At 42.9% G+C, this 23,513-nt stretch overlaps 1 protein-coding gene across 5 annotated transcripts in view; it reads right to left on the bottom strand.

Moving 5' to 3' along the window:
* LOC141803459 (RNA-binding motif, single-stranded-interacting protein 3) overlaps positions 1-23,513 on the bottom strand; it is a 372,997-nt gene that overhangs the window by 56,354 nt on the left and 293,130 nt on the right. For all 5 annotated transcript variants that reach the window (XM_074687515.1, XM_074687514.1, XM_074687516.1 and 2 more), the window contains one exon: positions 3,652-3,758. In XM_074687515.1, the coding sequence (XP_074543616.1) occupies positions 3,652-3,758 (107 nt within the window). The remainder of the gene's footprint in view (positions 1-3,651; positions 3,759-23,513) is intronic.

Below are 23,513 nucleotides of genomic sequence, written 5' to 3'. Positions count from 1 at the left end.
CACCTCACAGCCTTCATGATGTCATTTCTGGCTGTTAAGAACAACTGTCTGCAAAAAAAGAAAACCTCAGCTAAGCTTGTTGGTGATATGATTTTAGTTTCAGCCAAGTTAATAATCAAAGACTTGAGCTTTTTATCATTAAAGTCAGAGAATAGCTAAAGCAGCATTGTGTGGTCGTGTTAGGTTGACTTAAAGAACTTTGTCAAAAATGAGTTAAAGCACTGCAAAATCTAGGTAAAGTTAATTGAGCAAGTCTTCTTCTTATATTAAGCAAAATTCATCTTTGTACACTTGATATGGGCCAGACATTACCCGAAATAAAAGAAAATTTAATATTTCAAGATATTTAAAGACAGAAATGACAACTGAGTTGCTTGTACAGGGTAAAAAAATGCCATTGGGGTGAGAAAAACATACCGGTTTAATATTTTGCCCCAAGTCTTAATTCTCTTTTTTTTTTAAACATAACAGGACATTTTTCAGCAAACCAGAATCTGAGGATTTCCTCTGCTTAACCAAATGTCTAAGTTGCTTGTAGCCAAAATATGTTGGAGGTCAAAAATGCAGGTCTCAAGTTAGAAAACTCTGCACTTTGTGTGCCAAAAACCCAACGTGAGATCCTCAATTTGACTTCTAAACTTAATATAGAAGTCAAACTCTCTGGCTACGAATAATGTTGCAGCTGGATGTGCTCCAGAAAAGCAAATTAGCGGTATAAAAACATATTTTACAGGAGGTTAGATCAGTGTGACATAGTGGGCGGCTGGCTTAAGATTAGGTCAAAGATAGAGTGTAACATAAAGGAGGTGAGTGGAGGGGAATGAATTAAGCAAAGGATGAAAAGAGTCTTGTCACTGTTTTGGTGGCTAGCTTTTTTCCTTTAAGCTCTTAAAGATCAAGCAGACACACAAACACACTCACACAAAATCATCTCTCTTCACCTCAAGTCAACTTAGCTGACCCTGTCAATGAGCAGAGTGTCAGGGGGATGTAGCAATGTGATTTAGGTTAAACACGCTCCACTGGCTCATAGGTGTGAGGCCTGCTGAACATGTGATGGACAGACACAAACACACACACACACGCACATACATGTTTAGTGTCCACAAACACACACACACACAGAACCTCCACCACCCACACAGGCACACAGAGAGCATGTGTTTGCTGAAGGACAAACATTTCATCTCCCTTACCTTGCCGCTTCAGCACAACTGTCAGCCTCTCCCAATATGTGTGTGTATGTGTGTGTTTATTCATTCTGTTCTATATAGTCCGGTCTCTCTACCTGTCTCCTCTGCGTGTCCTTCCCAGTATAGCTGCTCTGTATCATATGAAGACACTTTAACCTTGTCTCCACATGTTGCTGATGAATATGTTACCATGGCGCTGTATCCAATTTCTGGTTTCCCTGCATCCTGATGTATGGCGGGAATATACGTGTTCACTGAGGCGTTTGGCTTGAGATGCAATTTACGTGACAGCGCCTGTGCATCCGGGGGCAGCTTGATCGATATCTGGGTGTTTTTCCGCTCTTTTTTTTAACAGCCTCATACCTGAGAGTAAATACAAATGGCAGGCAGTAATGGTGAACGTAAGACCAGATGTTGGAGCTGACTCAAGGGGCCTTATGAGTGAGGTGGGGTCTGCTATTAGAAACACTATGACCTCAGAGGTGAATGCCTCGTATGTCACGTCACTGAGTTGGATTGTTATATGGTTTAACTGGGTCAACTTGAAAATGTTGACCTCAGCACTTCGTTATCATCACTTCTTGAAGAGTAATGGTTTTTCTCAAAGAAAGAAAATAGCTTGTGTCTGTTAGCATTCAGGGATTCAGACCATAGACTGTATATGTAGTGGACCGCATGGCTCCACCTTTTACAATTGTAGGGATTGGAGCCAGGGGCCAAGAATTATAATAATTTTTTTCTTTGGAGAGTCCAATCTCTTCTTGGCTCTCCCGTCTGACATATTTCACAATCCTCGAAAAAAATACAGTAGAGCAGCAGCTGTCAATTATCATTAAATGTGACCCAAAGCCTCGTTTTTAACCACTTATAACCAATGAAAACTGAACTTTTCAGAAAAAAGAGGACTTGAACACAAGGCAGCAATATTATTTTGACATCACCACAACAATTGGGTGTGAGAAACACTATCAATTATCAAAAAATTATCAGTATTAATATTTTAAAGTTTGACCACAGCTCATCTGGAATGACTGGAGAGATGGATTTTTTAACCCACACTGCAGCCAGTCACCAGGGGGAGCAGTTTTTGAGGCACTTCAAGCCTAGCAAGATGACGGCATGTGGTCCTCAGTCTGGATTCCTTCACCTGCTAAATTCTCAGTATAAACAAAGTAAATCAGCTTAGTATTAAGCATGTTTACTTGTTGTGACTTTTGATTTTTCCTTGAGTTTAAGGTTTAGCGTTTCATCAACTAATGTAAATGCCTGAAACTCATGAAGTTTGGGTTTAAACAGTATGAAGTGGAATGAAAATCTCTCTAACCACAACACAGTTAACCCCTTGATGCCTGTTGACGCAAATTTGCTACGTACCCTATCAGGTCTTTATGCAGCTGAAATTACCTTTGTATCTCATCATTACATATTGATTCATATTCTACACATACCAAAGATCGAATCAGATCCACTATGCCACAACATATTGGTCAGGGGATGAACTTCCCGTGTCTATACATACAGTATAACTTAGTTATAACTATTGTGTGTACTATACTTAAATGTACAATCTCCACTTAATTTAACATCTGTAAGAATGCAAAAATCAAAAACAACAACCAAAAAAAACATATATTTTTATAACTGTTAATTAATTCAGGCAGTAAGGGGTTAAGGCAGATGTTTGTCTAACACGAGTCTACCCAAGGTTTCTGCCTATTAGAGGGAAGTTGTTCCTTGCTATTGTAACTTGCTAAATGTTGCTAAGTGCTGTACTCATTGTGGATTAAGACGAGATAAGACAGATATTTTGTCTTGATGTTGGGTTTCTGCCAATAAAATTTTTATTAACGTTAACAGATCTAACCCCATTAGTGTTTTTGGAAAGTGTCCTGCAATTATGTTTGTTATGATTTGGCGCTATACAAATAAAGATATATTGATTGATTAGTTGATTGATTAAGATTGGTTATTGATCTTGGTATTGGCAGAGAAGATCTGACAAATTTTTAATGGGCAAAACCAACATACTCAGGCCGGCTTTGAGGACCTGCACCTGCTGTGCCTGTTCATTCAAAGATCTGAGAGCAAACATTCTGTAATCACAAAGCCAAATGTAGTCACTCCAAACATTTAATCATTTCTTTTGTTAAAAGAAACTAAGCAGACCATTTCAATAATTTATGATTCAGGAAGTCAGAGAGCAGATAGAGGTCTGGGTATCAAAATGCGATGAGGAAGAAATAAAGTTTTTCAGGTTAATCTCTGATGTTCGGATCATGCTTGAGGTGAACCAGGTTTTAAAGTTGGTCACTTAACAAAACCCCTTGTTATCTAGGGCTCCTGGTTTATTCGATTTGTTTCTGCACCTTGTGACAGTTATTCATCTTAGGTTTGAAAGAGTAAACAAACATGTTATAAATCTGTGACACCCTGGGTGTTGACGGCTCTTGTCTCTTACCTCGCCTTCTCTGTGCCACGGCCTCCCGTTCTGAGGGTACTTGCTCTGGCTCTGGCGTTTCTTCTGCCCTCCGTCGGCAAATTTGCACAGCAAAGGCTCCGTGGGAGCTGCAGAGACAGGGAGAGAGGACAAAATCATATTAGGAGGACTTTGTTCTGTCACCCCTTTCAAAGGAGAAGAAGCCTTTTGAACTGTGTTTCATGAGTCTGCTACTACCGCGGTATCTCTGTTTCTCCCTCCTCCCTCCACTCTCTCTGCTCTCCTATGGAGCTCGAGACAGATTCCCAGACCGACGATGTTGGCAGGCCCTCCCTACCCCGGCTCAGGCTGGCAACCCATGAAAGAGCATTGCTGGGTATTGTTGAAATAATAATCACAGTAATCGCTCTTGTAAATACCTCTGAGATGGTAATGCAGGACTCTGGCTCTGCCAGCCAAGGCTTATTTCTAGAAGGCGTTCCTGTTCCTCGCGCATATTCCCTCTGTGATGTACTTTTACAGCCATGTTCTCTTTTATTTGAAATTTTATGCCTTTTTCCACTCTGCATCCACCAGTGCAAGGGACTTAGCAGGCTGTGCTGTTTGAGAAGAAGCTGTTGATTATGAATGACACTGTTCCTGGAGAGCACACTAGGGGCACTGTAACCATTTCTATCAGCAGGAGAATAAGACATAAATCATCCGTCTTTAGTTCCATTAAAAAGCAGTAAAAGCCCTCTGTGCTGTTTGCTCTGTCTGCTGTCCTGCCAATAAGAGGTGCTAAAAGAATTGTGTTTACATATGTCTCTGTAAAGATAACTTCTCAAAGGGCACTTTCCCACACTTAAGCTGCAGGTGTGCACAAAAAAGACAAACAGTCATCATGTGATGAGGTGATGAAGAGAGGAGAATGATGAAAACTGAAAGGAAAAAAGTTCTTAGTGAGCTTCTCTTGTGAGAACTTGGTGCCTCTCTTGGCAGAGGATCTTTGGGTCTAGGAATCAGAGTGAGGAGCGGAGAGAAACGTAGGAGACAGTGAGAAAGAAGGGAAAGTCAAAAAGTGGATGGGGAGTGACGGAGATAAGAGAAACAGGTGGGTGACTGAAGAAAGAGACAATGGAGAAAACAAGGAGCAAAGAAAGAATCCATACCAGGATCAAACACTCAGTTCAGAACACTGGACAGTTCAGCAACAGTGAAGTACGCACAAAGCCAGCAAGATTGTCCAGACAGTGAACGGCTGCCTCCCCGCACCTGGTGGCTTAGAAAAGACCTGACAGCTTGCCTGTCATCGCGTTCACATTACAGGCCTGGCAGCTCGTGACACAGCCGCTCTGTTAAGACATGCGGCTGTCTGTGGGAGGTTGAGCAACGGGACCTTTCATCATGCTGTGACACCCACCAAGAGAATTGTTGAGGCTTTAATCTGCACTCCCAGATGTTAGGGGTGATCGGGCCTTGACCAAAAGCAAAGGATGGAGGGGTGGGGGGTCTTATCAGAGTCGAGAAGGTAGTGACGGCAGTAAAACAAACTGTGATGATGACGGGGGGAAGTTTCATGACTGCAGTGGAACCAAAGAGGAATGATGTTATACTAAGTGTCAAAAATTGTTCAAATATCAGTTTATCTGATACATTCAGAATCACTGATTCACTCAATGATAACATGCTTTCTTTTAACCTTGGTAGCAAAGGCAGATACAAACCAGTAACCAGGGTGGTCTGGGCTCTGTCTGTGACTGGCATCCCAAAATCCTGAACCATTTCTGTTGGACTGACTTGCCAAAAGAAGGATTTAGGTAAAATCAAAGATTTGAAGGATTGGACTTCAAGAATGGGGTTGATCAGCTTTTCCTATGAACTATCAACTGAACACCCTGATGAAAGTTTTTCATCAATGGCCACTTCAGAACAAGCCTCTACAGACACAGAGTGTTGGTATGTTTTAACATCTTAAGGGTCTATGGGGGGCCAAACTTTCACAGTCAGCCATGAGAATGGAGAAAAAGAAACAAAGCTAAGTAACACAACAAAAGCTCTTCCAAACCTCTCCTCTGGCACTCTGGGAGATAATTAGCTATCGGAGCGATTTGGAGAATCTGACACAGAGCACGCTGACGTTACCCCTGTGACTGCAACCTCCAGTTCCCACAGTGAAGCGGCCAATTTGTTTAAGACTCCTGCCCAAGATCAACAGCCTCATACAACCCCACCCAGCCTGTGATCACACTCGCCCTGACACACACACACACACACACACACACACACACACTCACACACCCTTCTCCTGCCCCGCTATAAAACCTCGAAAACACACCAAAATACCAGCAGACACATTCACACGCAATCCAAACTGCTGCCAGACTAAAAACCTTTCTTAGACCTCTTGCCACACACACACATCGTCATCGCTGGCAGTGCCTGGAATAAACTAGGCCATGCTAGCTTGCTGATGCTGCGTCTTTAGGTCACCGGTTCCAAGTACAACACATTTTGAACAGGCTCCTGCTTGAAGGGGGCCGCTCGGAAAAATAAAACCTCAATTATGAACCAATTTGCTGCCATTTAATGATCCTGAAACATGGGAAAAAGACATAAAGTGCTGTTGGTCAGAGGTCAAGAGCTGGCGCTAACAAGGTGCTGCATGGGAACTCCTATTTGTCTCTTTATGTGGGTTGCTGTAGGAACTGGTAAACACATTAACAAGGGGTGACTGCAGACTTTCTGTGTGCACATGTATGTGTGTTTTGGACCAACTAAAGGGGAACATACAAACTGTACACACAAATGCACAGATTAGCATGATGTCTCTGCAGCTAGCCTCATTTGATCACAGCCTCGGCTTAATCACACTCCTCACTATGCATGTGGCTCTGAGAAGATAGTCATGGCTTTCTGCTCATCAATAGACACATTAACACACTGTAAAATGTACCAAGAGAGTGCAGATGTACTTCTGTGTGAGGCAGTGGAATTACAATAGGTATTAAATTGAAGCTTGTTGCACTTATTAGCACTGCGTGTGTAAGTAATTGTTCCTGTTGCCTGTGCTTCCTGTGGGCCAGCATCTGGGGGAAATCAGCCCTTTGTCTGCAGAATAACAGCCAGCACAGTGAGAACACAGCATCACACCAGTCCTTTTTCATTCTGGTATCTGCAGACAAAGCGCACTCGCACGCTCCGGATGGTCTCCCTAGGCCGGCTGAACAACATCTGATCCTTGAATGCAAATCAACACGTGTATTATCATACATCAATGTCAGTAACGTCATATATTCATGCGCTGGCTGTACATCTGCTTGGCCTGAATGGTGAAATCAATGCAGCAATGCCCCCCGAGCCGTACAAGACATGTGTGAGACATTCTGCTCAGGGAAACAGCCAGCTTTTTCAGCATCGAGGTGGTTACAAAAGAGGCCTCTCACAAGGGCTGGAAGTCAAACTGGGTTGGACTCGCTTTGCTCTCAGTCCTAAAAGGGTGAAGAGGGGAACTGTTCAGCCACTTGAAACAAAATATGTCAAACTGAGAAGCTTCAGTCACAGGAGGCTTTGCACATTTCTACTGGAGCTTTGGTTTACCGTTTCCACAGGTGGTTGAAGTTCCATGAGATATTAGTCTCTTGAAAGTCATTCGTTTTCTGTTTTTTTCTTACTGCAAGGGCATACTTGGAGAAAAAAAAGAAAGGGAAGAAAGGACAGTTTTTATTGGGATTCTGCTATGCTCTGATGCTGCTCGAGGGGTTCTCTAATTGGATCAACAACTGTCTGATTCCCATCAGCTGGCTTGACCTGTCTGCCCAGACTGAGGAGGCAGTGTCTTATGGGAAAGACAAAGAGAAAGAGTGGGAGGCAGTGAAAAGGAGAGATAGACATCACAGAGTTCAAGAAAAAGGTACAGAAGCAGAGAAAGAGGACTTAACGTCCAATCCTCTAACATGTATGCTATCATCTCCAGAGCAGCTCAGAATGGCCACCAACATGAGAAGGCAGTCGACAGCGACTTCCCAACAGGGAGGGTTTTGACGGATCCCAGTCGATAGCTCTCACAACTGCCACGCCGGCCTCGCACGCATCCTTCAGCGTAGAAATGAAGACAGTCTGCCCGCTGTTTTGCTGACAGGGACGGCACACATGGCTCAATGACACGGCCCTGATAAATGGCTGTGCAGCGTTGAGAGGAGAGCGTGGCGGAAAAGGGATAGATGCAGAGACAGATAGGGGGACAAAAAGGCAAGAGGAGGCAGTGACAGAGAGGAAGATGAGAGAGAGGGATGCAGGAGTGACAGGAGAAGTCCAGTCCTCTGTCTCTGATCCATACTCTATAGATGAGTGAGTGAGATTAGCACAGGAAGAAGGATGTCAACAACGCCTTGCTTCTCACCCTGCATCTGCCTACACGTGCTCTATTTCTATTGATCAGCCCCTGCTTAGACTTCCCCCATAGAGGGCCCCTGCAGCACGCCAGCCGCTGCAGGCCTGAGATGATATTATGGATTACGGGAAGAGAAGTGGAGGGAAGAGCTGTGGATGCGGGTGGTAGAAGCTCTGATCGATGAGCTATTGCACACTTAACAAGAGTAATGTTATGTAGGGAGTCTGTGACATGCTAATCCATCTCTCACTCCACCGCATCTCTCTCTGTCCTGTTATCTATCTATCTATCTATCTATCTATCTATCTATCTATCTATCTATCTATCTATCTATCTATCTATCTATCTATCTATCTATCTATCTATCTATCTATCTATCTATCATCTAATACCTATAACCCTGTTGGTGTGTTTATTACCTCCCCTGTTTTCTCCCTTTTCTTATCTTGCTTCTCTCTGAGGCTTTCTGTTTCTTTTTCACCTTTTTTTTTTAAAATTTCCTCTGCCAGGGCTTTTCAGTCCACTCTATTTCTCAATCTTTTTGTTTCTCTCACAATTTCTTGTCAGTTTTTTACTTTTATTTACTTGCTCTTTCTTTTTTTGTTTCTCAATCCATTTTTGCTTTTCTTACCCCTCTCTTTCTCTTAAAGATGCTATGAGGAGGGTCTTTTTTAATAGCACTCCCTCGCCACCTTGTGGCCCAGAGTCTCCGCACACTGTCGTAGTAAGATGTGTGTTTGTTTTGGAATTAAATGGGGAACAAATTTTCTTTGTTCAAGACTTTGAATTTAGCTTTCTTCTTCTGTTCCTTTTCTGTCTGACAGTGTCCAGTGTCCACCATCAATACAAAATTAGTCATAGATATTGTTTTTAGCAGAGAAAAACACAGATATCTGTATTTTATCTCTTCTCACTAATAAATTTGTCAGCTGGCATGGTATTGTCATAGAGACCTAGACGTGCTGTAAACCAATCTGGTCTTCAAGAATGGGGTTGATCAGCTGGTAAACCTGGTCGACCCAAACTGGAAGCTAAGAAGTGGCAATTTCAAAATAACCTGTAAGCAGCAATATTGGCGCTGATAATCTCAATTTAAAGTGTCGATTACAATCAGGAATATATCTAGAAGTGAGACTTTTTTAATATCACTTTAAAACTCCTCACAGCCCCTTTAACCTCTCATTTGTCTCTCTATGTATTTTGTTTTTCCCACCCACCCCCCTCCCCCTCTCACTGTCTCTCTTTGTTTTCCTCTCCTTCTCTTGTCTCCCTAAATCCATCACTCAATCTGTTCTTCTTTTGAACCAGCAAACCTTCCATCCTTCCATCCATCCATCCATCCATCCATCCATCCATCCATCCATCCATCCATCCATCCATCCATCCATCCATCCAACCAAATATACAGCCTTTCATTCCACTATCCATCCTTCAAGGCTTTCACCCATTCATCCTTCATTTATTCATCCATCCACTTATAGAACCACGTACCATCTTCCTATCTTTCCAGCCATCTGTTTATTCATCCAATCATCCAACCTTCTTTTCATCCACCCGCCCAGCTAACCAGACTTCATTCAGTCCATCCATCTATCCGTCTGCTCATACTTCCATCAATTCTGCCAATTATTTATGTATTCAGGGCTCACTGAGCTCACACAGTACTGAACCCAGTTAAGACGCAGAAATCTGTTAAATGAGCTGTTTTCATGTTTTTCATGAGGGTCTTACCTTCAGTCCGAACACAACAATCAACTCAGAACGATCCTCTGGGAGTCAGCATGTTTAGAGAAGCGAGTGTGAGTGCATGTTTTTGTGTCTTAGAGGAGATCCAGATCGATATGCGAACATTTATGTGAGAACAGAAGAAGGTGAAGAAGATTGAGCACAAACACAGAGCTGTAATTATTTCAGCAGATGAAGAAATGGTGAATATGTTAGTGCCTCTGAGTTCTCACTCTGAGTTAATCTCCTCTCACAGAAAATGTGAGAGCAAGAGCAGCGCCAAACAGGCGGTGGGTTTCCAGCTGCTAGCCAACTCCTGCGAGACGAGTTCAGGGGTAGCAGTTAACGAGAACTTTATTTTAGCCTAATCAGCTAATTCCACTTGCCATTCCCCATGCAACGGTAGCCATGGTGAGTAAACAAATGAGGAAAAACAGCAGACAAAAGTGTGTGAGTAAGAAGCTGGTATGTGCACATGACTGACAACTCTTCTTCGCATATTAAAATAACATCTAGAGGAGCAGACGGTCGCCACCACATTCATCTCAACTGGCAGAGCTGAGAGCCGCTGGTTCCTCGACACAGATGTAGTTTTAAAGTAGCCGTGGCAGATGTTTCTAATGCAAAACCCACACATGCTGCTCCGCTCTGCCAACATCTTTGTTGCTGCAGTATCAGTGGTCGATTTACACAGCTGGCCAGGGTGGCAATTACAGCCTGGCCGCATTGTGGTCGCTGTGAAATTGTAAGAGTATAGTTTAAGATTGAAAACAGTATATGCAGAGAGGATTTGAAATAAGATCCAAGCTAGGAAAACAAAATCATCTGCAGCAGATGCAGGAGTCAGATTCACCAGAGACTTGCTGTACTTTATTTCATAATGTTTTGAAGAGTGAAGCAATAAAACATTTATGTTTAGAGATATTTTCAAAATTAAACTTTTTTTTTCTATTTTCTCTGATTAAGATTATAATATAAAAAGGATAAACTCATTATGAAAGTGGCAACAGCTGTCAAAGTCAAAGCAGAGGTACAAAAACTGCAGTTCCCCAAGTGTCCACTTGAGGCTGGCATCAAAAGACAAAGAGGCCCCATTGGGACTGTTCTAAAATGCAATGAGTAAAAAGTATCATACACCAGAGGCATGTCTGGTCCGACTCTGTTCTACCATGGCACTGGACCAAAAAGGTTTCCAATCAAGTCAATGTGTCAACCTTGACTGGCTCCACTTTTAAAATAAAGCTTGACAACAACAAACTGACACCATGAGCACAGCCAGACCACGAGTCAACAGGTGGAGGTTTTACAGCCCAACTGAAAGAAGAGAGGCTTGACAATGGAGTAGGAAGCAAGGGAATTCCTTGATCTTGTGACCCCACCTGTCTGTCAGTTATGAGGCTCACTGGACCAAACACACAGCTGGTGTGAGTTGATGTCCGCAGTCAACAAACAACGGACCAGAGACGCATCTCATGTATTTAAGGTGTAACAGTCAAAGCGCCTGCAACACAGTGATCTACAACCTGCGCTTCTGTGAAACTGACGACTTTAAGATAAAGGGACTTTTATTAAAGAGTCAAAATAAACCTGTAAAATAACTGTGTACTGGTCTACCTCAGCCTTGTGGCATAATTCTGGTCCTGGCCTGGCCCATGGAGGTCTCTTTTCATGGCAGAATGTTTTGGCTGTGGCATCATGGGACTTTAGAGCAGCTGTTTCTGTGCTGAGCCTTTGGGGTTTGACCTCTGCTGCCACTGTCTGTGTCACTGCCTGTGTGGGCAGGCAGTGGAGCTGGCTCTGTCCCTGTTAGCAGAGTATTATAACACTGCCGACGCCTCCAGTGACCCGTGAAACCTCCCATCTATAGAGATGAATCATAAAGATGGCCGCTTTGTATTTCAGCAGAACAGCCTATCTTTGAGACCTACGGCAAGGATTTTTCAATATATATGACACTGAGTCAGTCAGAATAAATCAGCTCTTAGAGTACAGAAAGTATCTGTTCTTTAAGCATGGTTTTACCTCATGAAGAGGACTTCATTACTTACATGAAGCACCACACTCAGCTTCCACATGGTGTTACAGCAAACCAGGTTTATTCATCATGGCTGGATTCTGCTGAGTAAGCCTGGTGTTTTCCAGCTCTGCACTACTTGACATTCATAGAGTTACATGAATTCACACTCTGAGGGAATTACAAACAGTCCTTCATTGTGAGCCAGCATGAAAGTGAAATCAAAAATGTATGGTGTCTGCTAAACGGTGCTTTCCCCTCATTGAATTTCCCCATGGTCAGGAGTTCCAACATATGATTTTCTTGCTACAAATATTGTTATCTAACATTTAGGCTACCACTGGGCCCAAATTGATAATGACATTTCAACAGAAAATGCATGAAAGCCATATCAGTCAGAGGAGCACGGAGAAGCAAACAAAGGACTGTGCGTTTGTTAACTAGGTTTCCACCGTGGGGGTTTCCCGTAACAACAGTATAGACAGGAAAGAAAATGAAATTACAGCACAATAAATGAATTATCAATAAAGAGCCCTCAATACTGTATCTGAAGAGGGATCGATACACCACAGCCGTGCTGAGGGTCTGAGGGCAGGCCTATAGCAGAGGGAGCAGCTAGATCGATAGTGTCACTGGGGGTGATTGACGATCAATGCCGCCAGTGACGTTGATTTATGATCAATGAAAGCAGGGCACCTGACTAATAAGGGGAGAAGGGGTGGAGTGTGTGTATGTGTGTGTGTGGGGGGGCTCCATAGCGTCCCCTTTACTGTAACTGATTGGGGATCGATGAGGAGTGGCACCGTGGCTGATTAGGGATCAGGCGGAGTGTGTGGCAGCGGAAGGCGGCTGGGTGTGAGAGGATTTGGTTGGCTGAGAGGAGAGCGGCCCGTCTGAGCCGAGCAGAGCTGCAGACACTGTAATTAAAGCTGTGCTGAAAGGAGCTTTCCACTGGTTGATAGAAGCTGCAGGTGCAGCTTTCTTTGCTCTTTCACTTTCTAAAGAGCAGCCACTCACACACACACGCACACATACACACCTTGTCCACAATAAATAAGAGCCAGCACAGAAAAAGTTTCCACAATTTTTTGGGCCATTTTCTTATTTTAAAAGACTTATTTTTTGCTTTCATCGATCTCTTCTATCTATTAAGCTTTCCAATAATCTACTAAAAAGGTAATGTGTTTTTTTCCCAAGGTGGTTGAACTCTCAACTTCTTTCACATCTGTCCAACGTATTTCTGCTATCACTCTTTTTTTGGAAAGATCCTGGTCAGGTTAGCCAGATTTATGTAATTATCCATGAAGAGTCATGAAGTGAGTTGTTTTTTTTTTTTACATAAAATATCAATATTTGGCACCCAGGTGTTAACAACTCTACCTTACTAGTCAAGCAGACATCATCATCATCTTTCCATCTCCATTCTTTGCCCCATTTCAACCCTGCATAAGTCTGTAACACCAAATGTGGGTCCAGAGTGTGACGGCTAACCCTCTCATCTGCACTCCTTAACTTCAAACAGCGCATCAGACGTTCCCAGGGCTCATAATTCATTCATTTCTTAGGTATTCTCTTTGTTCTTCTCTTCAGCAGCGTTGAAACTAATTTCCCTCTACCCCCCCTAAAAAAGACAACAAAGTGTCATCCTTCTTTGTGCACATTGAATACATCAAATGTTGCCCACGAACACTCCAGACATGTATTAACCCTTTAAGCCTTGGCCTCTTTTTTGGGTCTTTGCTAGAGAAAGGACAAACCCAAATTGAAAAGAGTATACCTCGGCAGTTCCAAGGTCTATTTGAATCGTTCAGGTCTAAATGAGGGAGCACTTGTAAAATGTGTTCAGAGGCATCAGTATTGGTATTTAGAGTCATACTTGAAAGTTTTTCATGCCTTTTGTTGGGGAATGAAAATTTTGGGGGTGCAATCTTTCAGGTGGCATTATTTGTTTCTTGGACAATTCAGAACATATGGTGAAACTGAGATTAACTGATCAAGACAGTCTGTAGGGTCAGTCAGAGGTGCCTAAACATTCTTGGAAAAACAAGCTCTTGTTTGCCCCTGACTTTCATTCTATGTTTGCATCTTTCCTGTTTAAAAGGCAGACTGATCGCACAATCCTCTCCCAGGTTAGCACACATTAAGGCTTCATTTTCACTTTGTTACACCCCAAAATGCAAAAACGCAGTTGAAAAATCTGCTTTACAAAAAAACGCTAAGGGGACTGGGAAAGCTGTAGTAAGCATGCCAGGCCTGTAGTTAGTGCTGTAGCTGTGTTGTCTAGAGGCAGCTTTTGGTAGATCTCCAATGAAGTAGAGTTGGGGTGATCATCTGGTGTACTAGCGAATGCTAATTGCGGAAGTCGAGCAACAGATGCATTTTGTTGAAAGACAGTCTGCAGATTCAGCAGCACAAGCACAACACGATAGCGTTGTTTTTTTCCACTGAAAACTTCGGCTTGCTGGCGACTGCAGCCTTTCAGAAGAATTCCACTCTGAAGGCTGCTTTCAGAAGTTTCTGTTTTATGTCAGCTGAATGTCGTTTCCGTGTTAATGAGAGGCCAAAAGGCAACGATACTTCTGCGTTTCATCCCTGCCCCTAAGGATGGTGACACAATTGATGTTTTGTGACAGGTTTTGGCCTCTGATTGGGGAGATGTGACATGATTTAGAGCTTGTTGTTTCTGATTACTTACCCATGTAATTCTCAAGTATATGGTGTCAATATGACTATTCTAAGCCTCAGCTGTAATGTTAAACATGTATTATATGTGCGATTCATGGTCGGTGTGCCTCTGATAAAATACCCCCAATAACCAAAGAGAGTAGCAGACTAAGAAGTTTCATGAACTGTATGTAGCTTCTCATGAAATGAACCCAGGGTCAAGTAGTAACTGAGAAAGAAGGCCAGCTTGCAGCACAATTGACCCATATTTTTTTCTGTGTTTTTGTTGCTGCATAATGGAACACATGCCAGGATGGCCATCAACAATTTGCTTAATCCCTATGTTTGTTTGTCTTTAGAAGTTACATTCGATCACTAAAGTGTGATGGCCTCAGCTTTATCGTAGCCTCAGTAGCTCTGTCCCTTCGCTTACTTTGTGAGAGTTGAACCAGAGAACAGCTGACCCGTAGAGAAAACCTTTGAGTGAATCTTTTCTTAAACATTAAAGAGGTGATGAAAAGACTGTTGTTTTTCCCAGCCCTCCTTAATGGCCTCAAATCAATGCGGTGGAGGTCTGTTTTTGTCTACCCATGTCCTGACCCTTCTGTGTGTGTATGTGGGGAGGGGACAAAGGGAGGCTATGTGGGCGGGGAGATACAGTTTATTGACGCACAACATCAATATCAAGCTCCTGCATGTTGAAGGTAACTGCTTTTAACTTGTGGTTGCGGCCGATTGTGGAATGAACTCATCAATGCAGATTCAAGGACGGACGAGGTACGGTGAAAAAGGCGTAAAAATAAACACCGATGCTTCTCTGATTATTCATCAGTGCTTAAGATTCTCCTCCAAAATGAACAAACCTCTCCTCAACTATCAAATATTATGTTTTCCACTTTACAATGTCAGGAGTACGAGGCAGCGAAGCGCTGCTACAGAGATGAACGCATCACTGCAGTGGCCTCTCTCATCTGTCACCAACAGCAACCAGCCCGCCGGCCGCCATGATGTGCGGCTTAATTGGGGGAGCTGATGAGGTCTGATGAGGCTGGTACTTATTGAATTCCCTGGCCTGTTATTTAGATAATGCTGGAGAGGAGCGAGCGGCCTCCGTCATCTCCCCTATTCTCATCCATTCACTGTCCCAGCAGGGGGGCCGCTGGCTAATCCACTCTTGTTTGTAATGGCTGTGCGAATTGAGGGGATTTGGACACCCCCCCTCACCAGCAGACATCCAACACTCCCCACTGTTGGTTTATCCCATAATGGGCCAATTTGATGAGTTAATCAGATCCCAACTCCCTCCTCCACCATTTTTTTTTTTTTAATTTTTGCTGGTTCCACTCTTGAAAATGAAAGTTTTAATTGATGTTCAGTTCCTTCCATTTGCTTTTCCTTGCCAAAGGTAAACTTACTCTATCTTTGTGTGTTTTTACCAAGAACAAAATAAAGTATGGTGAGAAAGAGGAAGAATCCTGTGAAGAGAAGCAGGGGAGATGGCTAAATGACAGACAACAAACTGTAATTCCTTGCTTCAGACTGGCACAGGAGACGGAGGCTGTGAAGTCACAGAGGGGTGCCAAGAGTGTGGCTCAGAATGGGACGGCACATCAAAACGTATTAAAACTGATGAAAACTCTTGTGATAAATGCCTCTGCTGCACGGATCTGAAAAGGATCCGAATTTTCACGTAACGTCTGTGTGGAAAAAGTCGAAGCATCTGGGTGGTCAGACATTCATCAGTACCAGCTGCGGTGTGGAGCCGCTCCAGCAACACAAATTAGCGGGGATGAAGACTGCCAGAGCTGCAACAAAAGAGTCCCACAATTATCCTCAGGAACAATGGTGAAAAAATGATGGCAAAGGCTGACTGCAAAGAATTAAGGTGCATTTTTAATGGACACTTATATGAATGAAAAAACTTGGAGCTGTGCTGGTATTTAAAACACTCTCTGTTTTCAAAGGTGTCTGTTAAAAATCCTGCTATATAGTAAGACAGCTGAACTCAGCAGATGGAAACTTTGTTAAACAGTTTGTGAGGTATACACACCCACAGAGTATGGGTGACTAAGTATGCTAAATCACATCAGCACTCCCCAGGTTCATAGGTACAGTGTGTCGAAATGAGATAAATTAGCAGTACAGCTGACAGACTCTACACTTAAAGAGGGGGTATTACACTTTCCTATTTTTTAAACAGGGGTTTAAAGTAACAGTGTTGGATGTTCACTAAATGTGCACAGATTTTCAAACCATAACGCATGTTGTAGAAGTCCCTGAATTTGTCTATTACCTGATCAGAATAGCCCATTCTAAAGATAGCGCAATATCTTCTTCTTCCACCAAGCAGTTCAGTTCAGTTTTCTTGGTATGGCACACATTTTGTGGCGTTTCCTTTGACTAAATCCAGGACAGATCCCAAAATTACCAAGCCATACCCTCCCACTTTTTTGTACCATTCTGTTGGGGTGCCAGACACACCAATCCAACCCCAGAAGGTGGAGTCAGAAACACTGCAGTCCATTGATTGGTCAAAAGAGCTGTCACATCCCGTGTGACAGTGGTTGTTGTATTTCAGCCTTCACAGACACAAAGCTTGACAGCACTTTGGAACAAAGGGCCACATGCCAATCACAAAGAAGATGAATTGCTGGATGTCTTCCATCATTGCTCTTTGCTCACTATGTCGCATTTTTCTTTTTTGGTGGATTTATTAGCATGGCACACTGTGGCGCACTGCTATGCTGTCTCACTGTTACTAAGCTGATGTGGCTGTTAGCATCCAGCTTACATACCACCTACCAAGAGGGGGCACGGATGGCTGTAGAAACACAAAAAGGAACAGGCTTTCCTGGTAGAAATGGGGCTCAAGAGTGGGGCTGGTCTACCTATTGCACTGTGTCAGACAGGCCCAGAAAGAGCTGGCCAATCAGAGGGAAGGGGTTTGAGGAGCGGGGGACCTTAAAGAGATAGCAGCAAAAAAAAAGGGTTTTAGTCATGAAAAGCTACCACGGTTTGCCAAAGGAAAAAGGACAAAGTATCAAAAGTGGGTGACCTTTTCTTCTAATACCTGCTTTTCTTCATTTCTTGAATTCCCTGTGAAAAATTGCCACAGAGTCCCATTGAGCATACATTTGACTTTAGAGAAAGCAGGATATGATTTTTTTTTTTTTTAATTGTTAGAACACCTACACATACTCTGGAGAAGTTCAACAAAGAGATATGAGGTGCTGCTTTGTCCACCGGGGGCACAAATAACTACTTAAGTTCCTCAAAGCGTATTTAACAGAAAACTCATGAAAGTAGGGAAAAAAGAGCAGGGTGAAGAATGATTGGGGTAAAACATTTGGATATTTAATGAGTAAGAACATAGTACATGATCAGGCAAATGTGCACACACAGCCTTTATATTTCCTCAACACTGTTGAGAGTCTGTCCTTCTTCCTCTTTAAATCTACACATAAAACAGCAGCAGTTGCACTAGGGTAACTAAAAACCATCCCTTCTCTTGAACAAAATACACTGTACACGCTTTCTACTTACCCGCATGGAGTGTCCCAAGACATCTGTAACAACAAAAGGCCATATTTATAGGGGTCAGCTGTTGTGGCCTTATAGATCAGGGGCTGATACTGGCGACGGGGGCCATCAAGGCAGCAACATTTAAAAGCTTACATGGAGAAGGCACAACGGGGAGTTCAGAGGGGGCAAAGCAAATCAATATCAGCTCAACTTCAAATTCTGCTGTATAATCCTTGATCTCCAAGGCCATTTGCTTTGCAGCCTGAAATTGGATACACCCCCACTGCACCCCCTCCTCCCACTCACACAGACACACACAGACTAAACCACTCCCGCTGCGTCGAGCTTGCCGCTCACTCGGCAAATAAGACATCCTGAAAAATTGATCTGGATGCATCTGAGGCAAGATTATTTCTAGGGCAAGAAAAGAGAGATGACTAGCTCAAGGTAATTCATAAATCTGTGTGTGTCTGTGTGTGAGAAGATCAAGACGGGAGCTGGTGAATGGTGAACCAAGTCGCAGTATTACCATTCCTACATCAGTGGCACTCTGAAGAGCTCTGCTGTGAATAGGCCACTAAGTCAATACCACTTCAAATGCTAAAGGAGTGAAGGCCACACATGAAAAAACACTCTTATCAGCTTATATACAGCACACTCACAGTAGATATGATTAACAAGCCTGTATGAAAAATAAGTCATCTTTGTTTATCATGCCTCTGAGCAACAACACAGTCGTACCATTTCCTTGATGAATGGCTTGACAGAGTCAAGAGGGATGGAATGAAGCAGGACTGGATCCGTCAACAACAGCTAGAAATTAGTCTTTTATATGTATTTGCCTGATAACTACAAGTCCAGCACATTTTACCCGACTTCCTGACTTCCTGCAGGTTTTGCACCATCAATATTTTTAAACTTTAGTTAATTAGGAATGTTTTAATAGAAATAGCACACTGGTTTGGCCATGTTTGCATAGAATTGTCTTCAGAAGTCATTATTCGATCATTTAATCAGTTATTTATCCAGCCTTTATTTTAGCAGGGTGGTACAATAAGAGCATTCTTTGTCATTTAGTAAAAAGACAATAGACACTAAAATGAATTACATGAGAATAAAACAGTGTAAAATAAAAGTAGATATGGTTCATGCTGGTTTTTTAGTCTCTTTAGGATGCCAATGTTGCTAATTCAATCAATTCCTGAACATTTTTTGCAATCTAGCGTTTCCATGATGTCGCCCAATCACACTTTAACCCTGCAGGTCGTGTATGTCACCAAATTCATCGCTGTGATCTTCTTATGGGCTGTCTGATCTGTGCAGTCTTATATGAGACTCTTTTCAGGGAACCTTTTGTAAAATAGTCCCAAAATTTGAACCTTTTTTTGATTATTTATCAATGATGAATACGGTTTGCCTCCCCTTTTTGCCACTTCCTGGTGTCTTGCCAATCAGAGGCTTGCCCATGCTCTATCACTCCCACTGTTTAGCTTCCCTCTGCTTTCCCGTTCTTTTCCTTTTTGCTACTCCAGCTCCAGGGCCCCATTACCACAAAATAAATCCAAGAAATCATTTTCTTCAAGAAAAAGGACAGATCTTGCTTCTCACTGCTAAACCAGCAGAGTGGTGTCGAAGGTGCTTTCGGTGTATGTGCTGTAAATAGATTGGTGTTTCCCTCTGGAAAATCTGACCCTGATCATGGACACTGAGAAGTAGCTTTTAGTAATAACAAATTTTACAAACAACAAATATATATCTTTAAAGTTTTAATCAAACAACAGGAAAACAAATCTCCAAACACAACAACTCTTTCAGAAAGCTGCAACAAAATCAGGCTCTTACCACTTTAATTCCTTTTTGGAAAATAATGAATGCCAGTGCCAATATTAAAGCTTTTGTTTGCTATGCTTCCTGATAGTTTTTTTTTCACATGGATAGACAAAGCATGCTTCTAAAACTTGCAGTAAAGGGTTTAGGACCATAGATTACCTTTAGCGTTCAAATAGCCTTTAACAGATAGTCTTAGTGATGCATAATACCCCTTAGGCCAAGGCTGCATTCTATTCTTAGTGATTGGATTCAATTGAACTTCGATTCCCCATACAGATCATCGCTGTAGTTTAGCAGAACCATTCTACACATTTATGGGAGTTAGAATTCAAACCTGAACTTCAACAGTATTTAAAACAATTTTTAGGATCTCTGAAATGTTTTGTTGCTTGACCTTTTATTTCCTTCAGGCAAGTGAAACAAAACAAAATATTCTGCATCAACAGGAAAGCTGTGTTGAAGTGATAACCCTTACTGGTGTGTAGGAAGCAAGACATAAAAAGGAAGATTTCTAGGAAGGCTGCATCTTCAGGTGCCTCTCTCTGTATAAGTGTGGGCTGCCAGTTTTTTCCCCCTTATTCCCATGGCGGTGTGTATTGTTAGAGTGGCAGTTGTTGGACTCTCTGAGGCCTTTAAGCTCTCTGTTTTCCCCCTATTACTTGTGCCCGGTGGGGGGACAGGCAGTTGTAGCGAGATGTGGTGCGGCGCAGCAGGGGTGGTCCCCAGATACCGCGGATTCATACTTTCCACCTGACGCTCAGGATAGAGAGAACAGAGAGCTGGCAATTACCAGACTTCTCTCTATATATATACTGCAATCGTGGCCAGCTCTGCTCGGCTGTACTCCACTCTGAAGGCTGTCTCAGGGCCAAGCTGGAGGTAATGAAAGCAACACACTCCTAATGGACTATTGATGTGTGTGTGTTTGTGTGTGCGTGGATGCAGGAGAGGAAGACAGAGGAAGAGAGAGCCTCGAAGAACAAAGGAGCAGAGAGGAAACTGTAAGAAATCACTCTGTTGGCATGGTTTTTTTTTCTTTTGTGCGTTGGCTATGTTTTTGCTACGCCAAAAAGCGTGCATCCATGTTTGAAAGCTACCGTAAATCATCTGTATAAACTGTGAAAAAAGCTGCAGGAATAAACCGCAAGTCAGATCCAGTATGTGTGTGCTGTGCTGCCAGTAAAGGAAGCATGGACAGACAGAGAGACAGTATGTCTGAGACATGAGGTCATACTGAAACCAGGTGTGTTTCCATCGTCCTTCAGGCAGCTTTTATATAAATACACGCTCACTCGAAGAAAAAAGAGACACAAACAACCTAAGGTGAGAAAAATATAAAATTGCACACCATCAGAGTAAGTTTGACCAAATGGAACAAGTCCCGCTCCCACTGATCGTGCATTGGCAGAGCGAATAGGTGTGTACTCATCTTTTGTGTGTGTGTGCGCATGTGTCTCCGCGTGTCCCCTTCCCGCTGGCTGCCAGTCACATGAATGAATGGGCGTCGACTCCTGCAGGTCCGGTGGCGCTACAGAAATAACTCTGCTGACCACGGTGACCTCTGCTTGTTCCCACACAGCCTACCTCCTGCTCTAATGGAGGCTCGGACTCTATTTTGGGGGGAAGCAGCTAGATTTATCTCACTGCCCTCTGTGTCCTGGGACGGTGACAGTGACGAGGCCGGGTGTAACTGATGCCTCCCTTTTTTTTTTCATCCTGCTTCCCTGACGCAAGCACATGGAAGATACAATCAGTCCTAAGGTCAACTCTGGTCAGTCGGATGACCTCACTGTCTCTGTTTACTTTTAAGCTTCTGAGGTCAATAGAAACACATTAGAGACTTAAAAAATGGATGTCACAACTGTTTCCTGAGGTGACGCTAACACTAATGAGCACTCCATGATGCCTCCCCATATTAACAGATGCGACGAGGCTTAAACTAGAGACTCAAAAAACACATGTACATTTGCAGGCTTCCAGCTTTGACAGTTAACTCTTATCACGCTGATTCATTTGCAAGTGTTCCTTTTTTTGGAGAAGTTTACTTTAAAAAGTAGGGTCCACAGGAATTTTCGTTACTTGTTGGTAGACACAAATTCAAACAGGGCTCCTCCTCCTTGGCTCAGTGCCAGCAGCAGCACACACCCACAGCTTCAGACTTTGACGATGAGAACACATTCACTAGCCTAGCAACCACCTGGAGTATTGTGTTTCTGCGTGAGACAGACTTGAGAGCCATGCACCTGACTTGGCATCTTAACATAAACTAATCACTGGATTATTTGACCTGCACAGTAGAAAGCCAACTCGCGTTGCTCTTTGTCCCAAGCTGCTGTCCAAGTGCCCAGAGGTGAGTGAAAGTCGAGCCAAGCTCACCCTCGTTTAGGAAAAAGTTTTATCTATTTGGCGTTTTGATTAACTTTGATTGTTTTTATTGCTCTGTGCTACTTCCAAACCTAGCTGCTACGGATAGCGTCTTTCATTCCCTAATCAACACTCAAAGTCACTTGCTCACTGTGCATATGTAGGGACAACATGCTTACTCTGTGCCCAGAAACGTCTCAAAACAACCAAAAACTTCAACATACAGGCTGAGGAGACAGTTTAAGGCACACACAGACACTGACACATGTATAGAGGCCCAGAAGTGAAAATTGAGCAGGATTATTCCCAGAAAAGTTGACATTTTACTTAGAAGAATCCTGCGGACCCTCCCTTTACATTGGCGAAAAGGCTGCAAGAGGAGGCTGAACAGTTTAAATAGAAGGCCTGTTTTGCTATTTGCCAGCTGGATGCATCGATGTAATCAGCTGAGCTGTCAGCTGATAAGGGCTGGTGTTAAAAGTAGCTGATGTTCTTTAGGCTGAGCTTGACTTTGTGGCCTGTTGGAATTACCCCTTTGCTAAATTTATATAAAGTCAATGGGTGTGACCTACTTTAGCCAAAAATTTCTACTTTAAGAAAAAAAAAGCAGAAAAACAACCCAGAGTCAGAAAACGCAGAAATCTGTTTTGTCGTGATACTGTACTACCACTCTCCTACTATCTAATAAAAGGTGCAGGAGTTAGAGTGGAGTTGACCAGTGAACCACAGAGAGCAAGCCTGCTGAATTGCTGGCATACCACAGAGACCTTGGAGCATGATTATCCTCCTCAGCAAATGTAATCTTCATTCTGGAGGACAGGCAGGCGGGCCGAGAGGCTGTGAGCTCGGTGACCTACTGTATCTGCTGAGAGGCTGAATATTATTCTTTCCAAAAGAAATGCATTGCCTCAGGTCCTGCATTAGATTAAGTTGACAGATGGATAAAAAAACCTGGAATCTGGAGGTCCATGGAGATAACGTGGATTTCTCAAGACTGGTAGGGGGCACAGTTACGCGAAGTGAGAAATATTAAAAGAAGAAAAATCTGTAGGTTTTGACTTTGACTGCGAAGTCAGGAGTATGATCCCTGAGGTTGTCAGGATGAAACTAAGTATTAAATGCTCTCAAGTCTTTAATATGGAATATGGGATCAATAACTATGACAACACTTGTTGATATCACACTATCACTGACTGTGCTTCAATTCTATTCACTTCCATGACCTGAAATCAATATGCAGTGGTATTGGGTGCAGTTAACTCAATCTTTACTTTTTATTCACTTTAAATCATCTGACTAGATGCAAACAGACCCAGGTGCTTCCAAAATAAAGGTACATCCTCGAGAGGATGACATGACTCCATATTTTCATTGCACTTCTAAAATCTACTG

This window comes from Halichoeres trimaculatus, unplaced genomic scaffold (genome assembly GCF_033239565.1).
Source record: "Halichoeres trimaculatus isolate MK-OKI-2021-1 unplaced genomic scaffold, fHalTri1.1 fHalTri1_scaffold_14, whole genome shotgun sequence".
NCBI classification, from domain to species: Eukaryota; Metazoa; Chordata; class Actinopteri; order Labriformes; family Labridae; genus Halichoeres; species Halichoeres trimaculatus.
The sequence above is the reverse complement of the archived record's forward strand: the minus strand, read 5'-3'. Positions and strand labels throughout refer to the sequence as shown.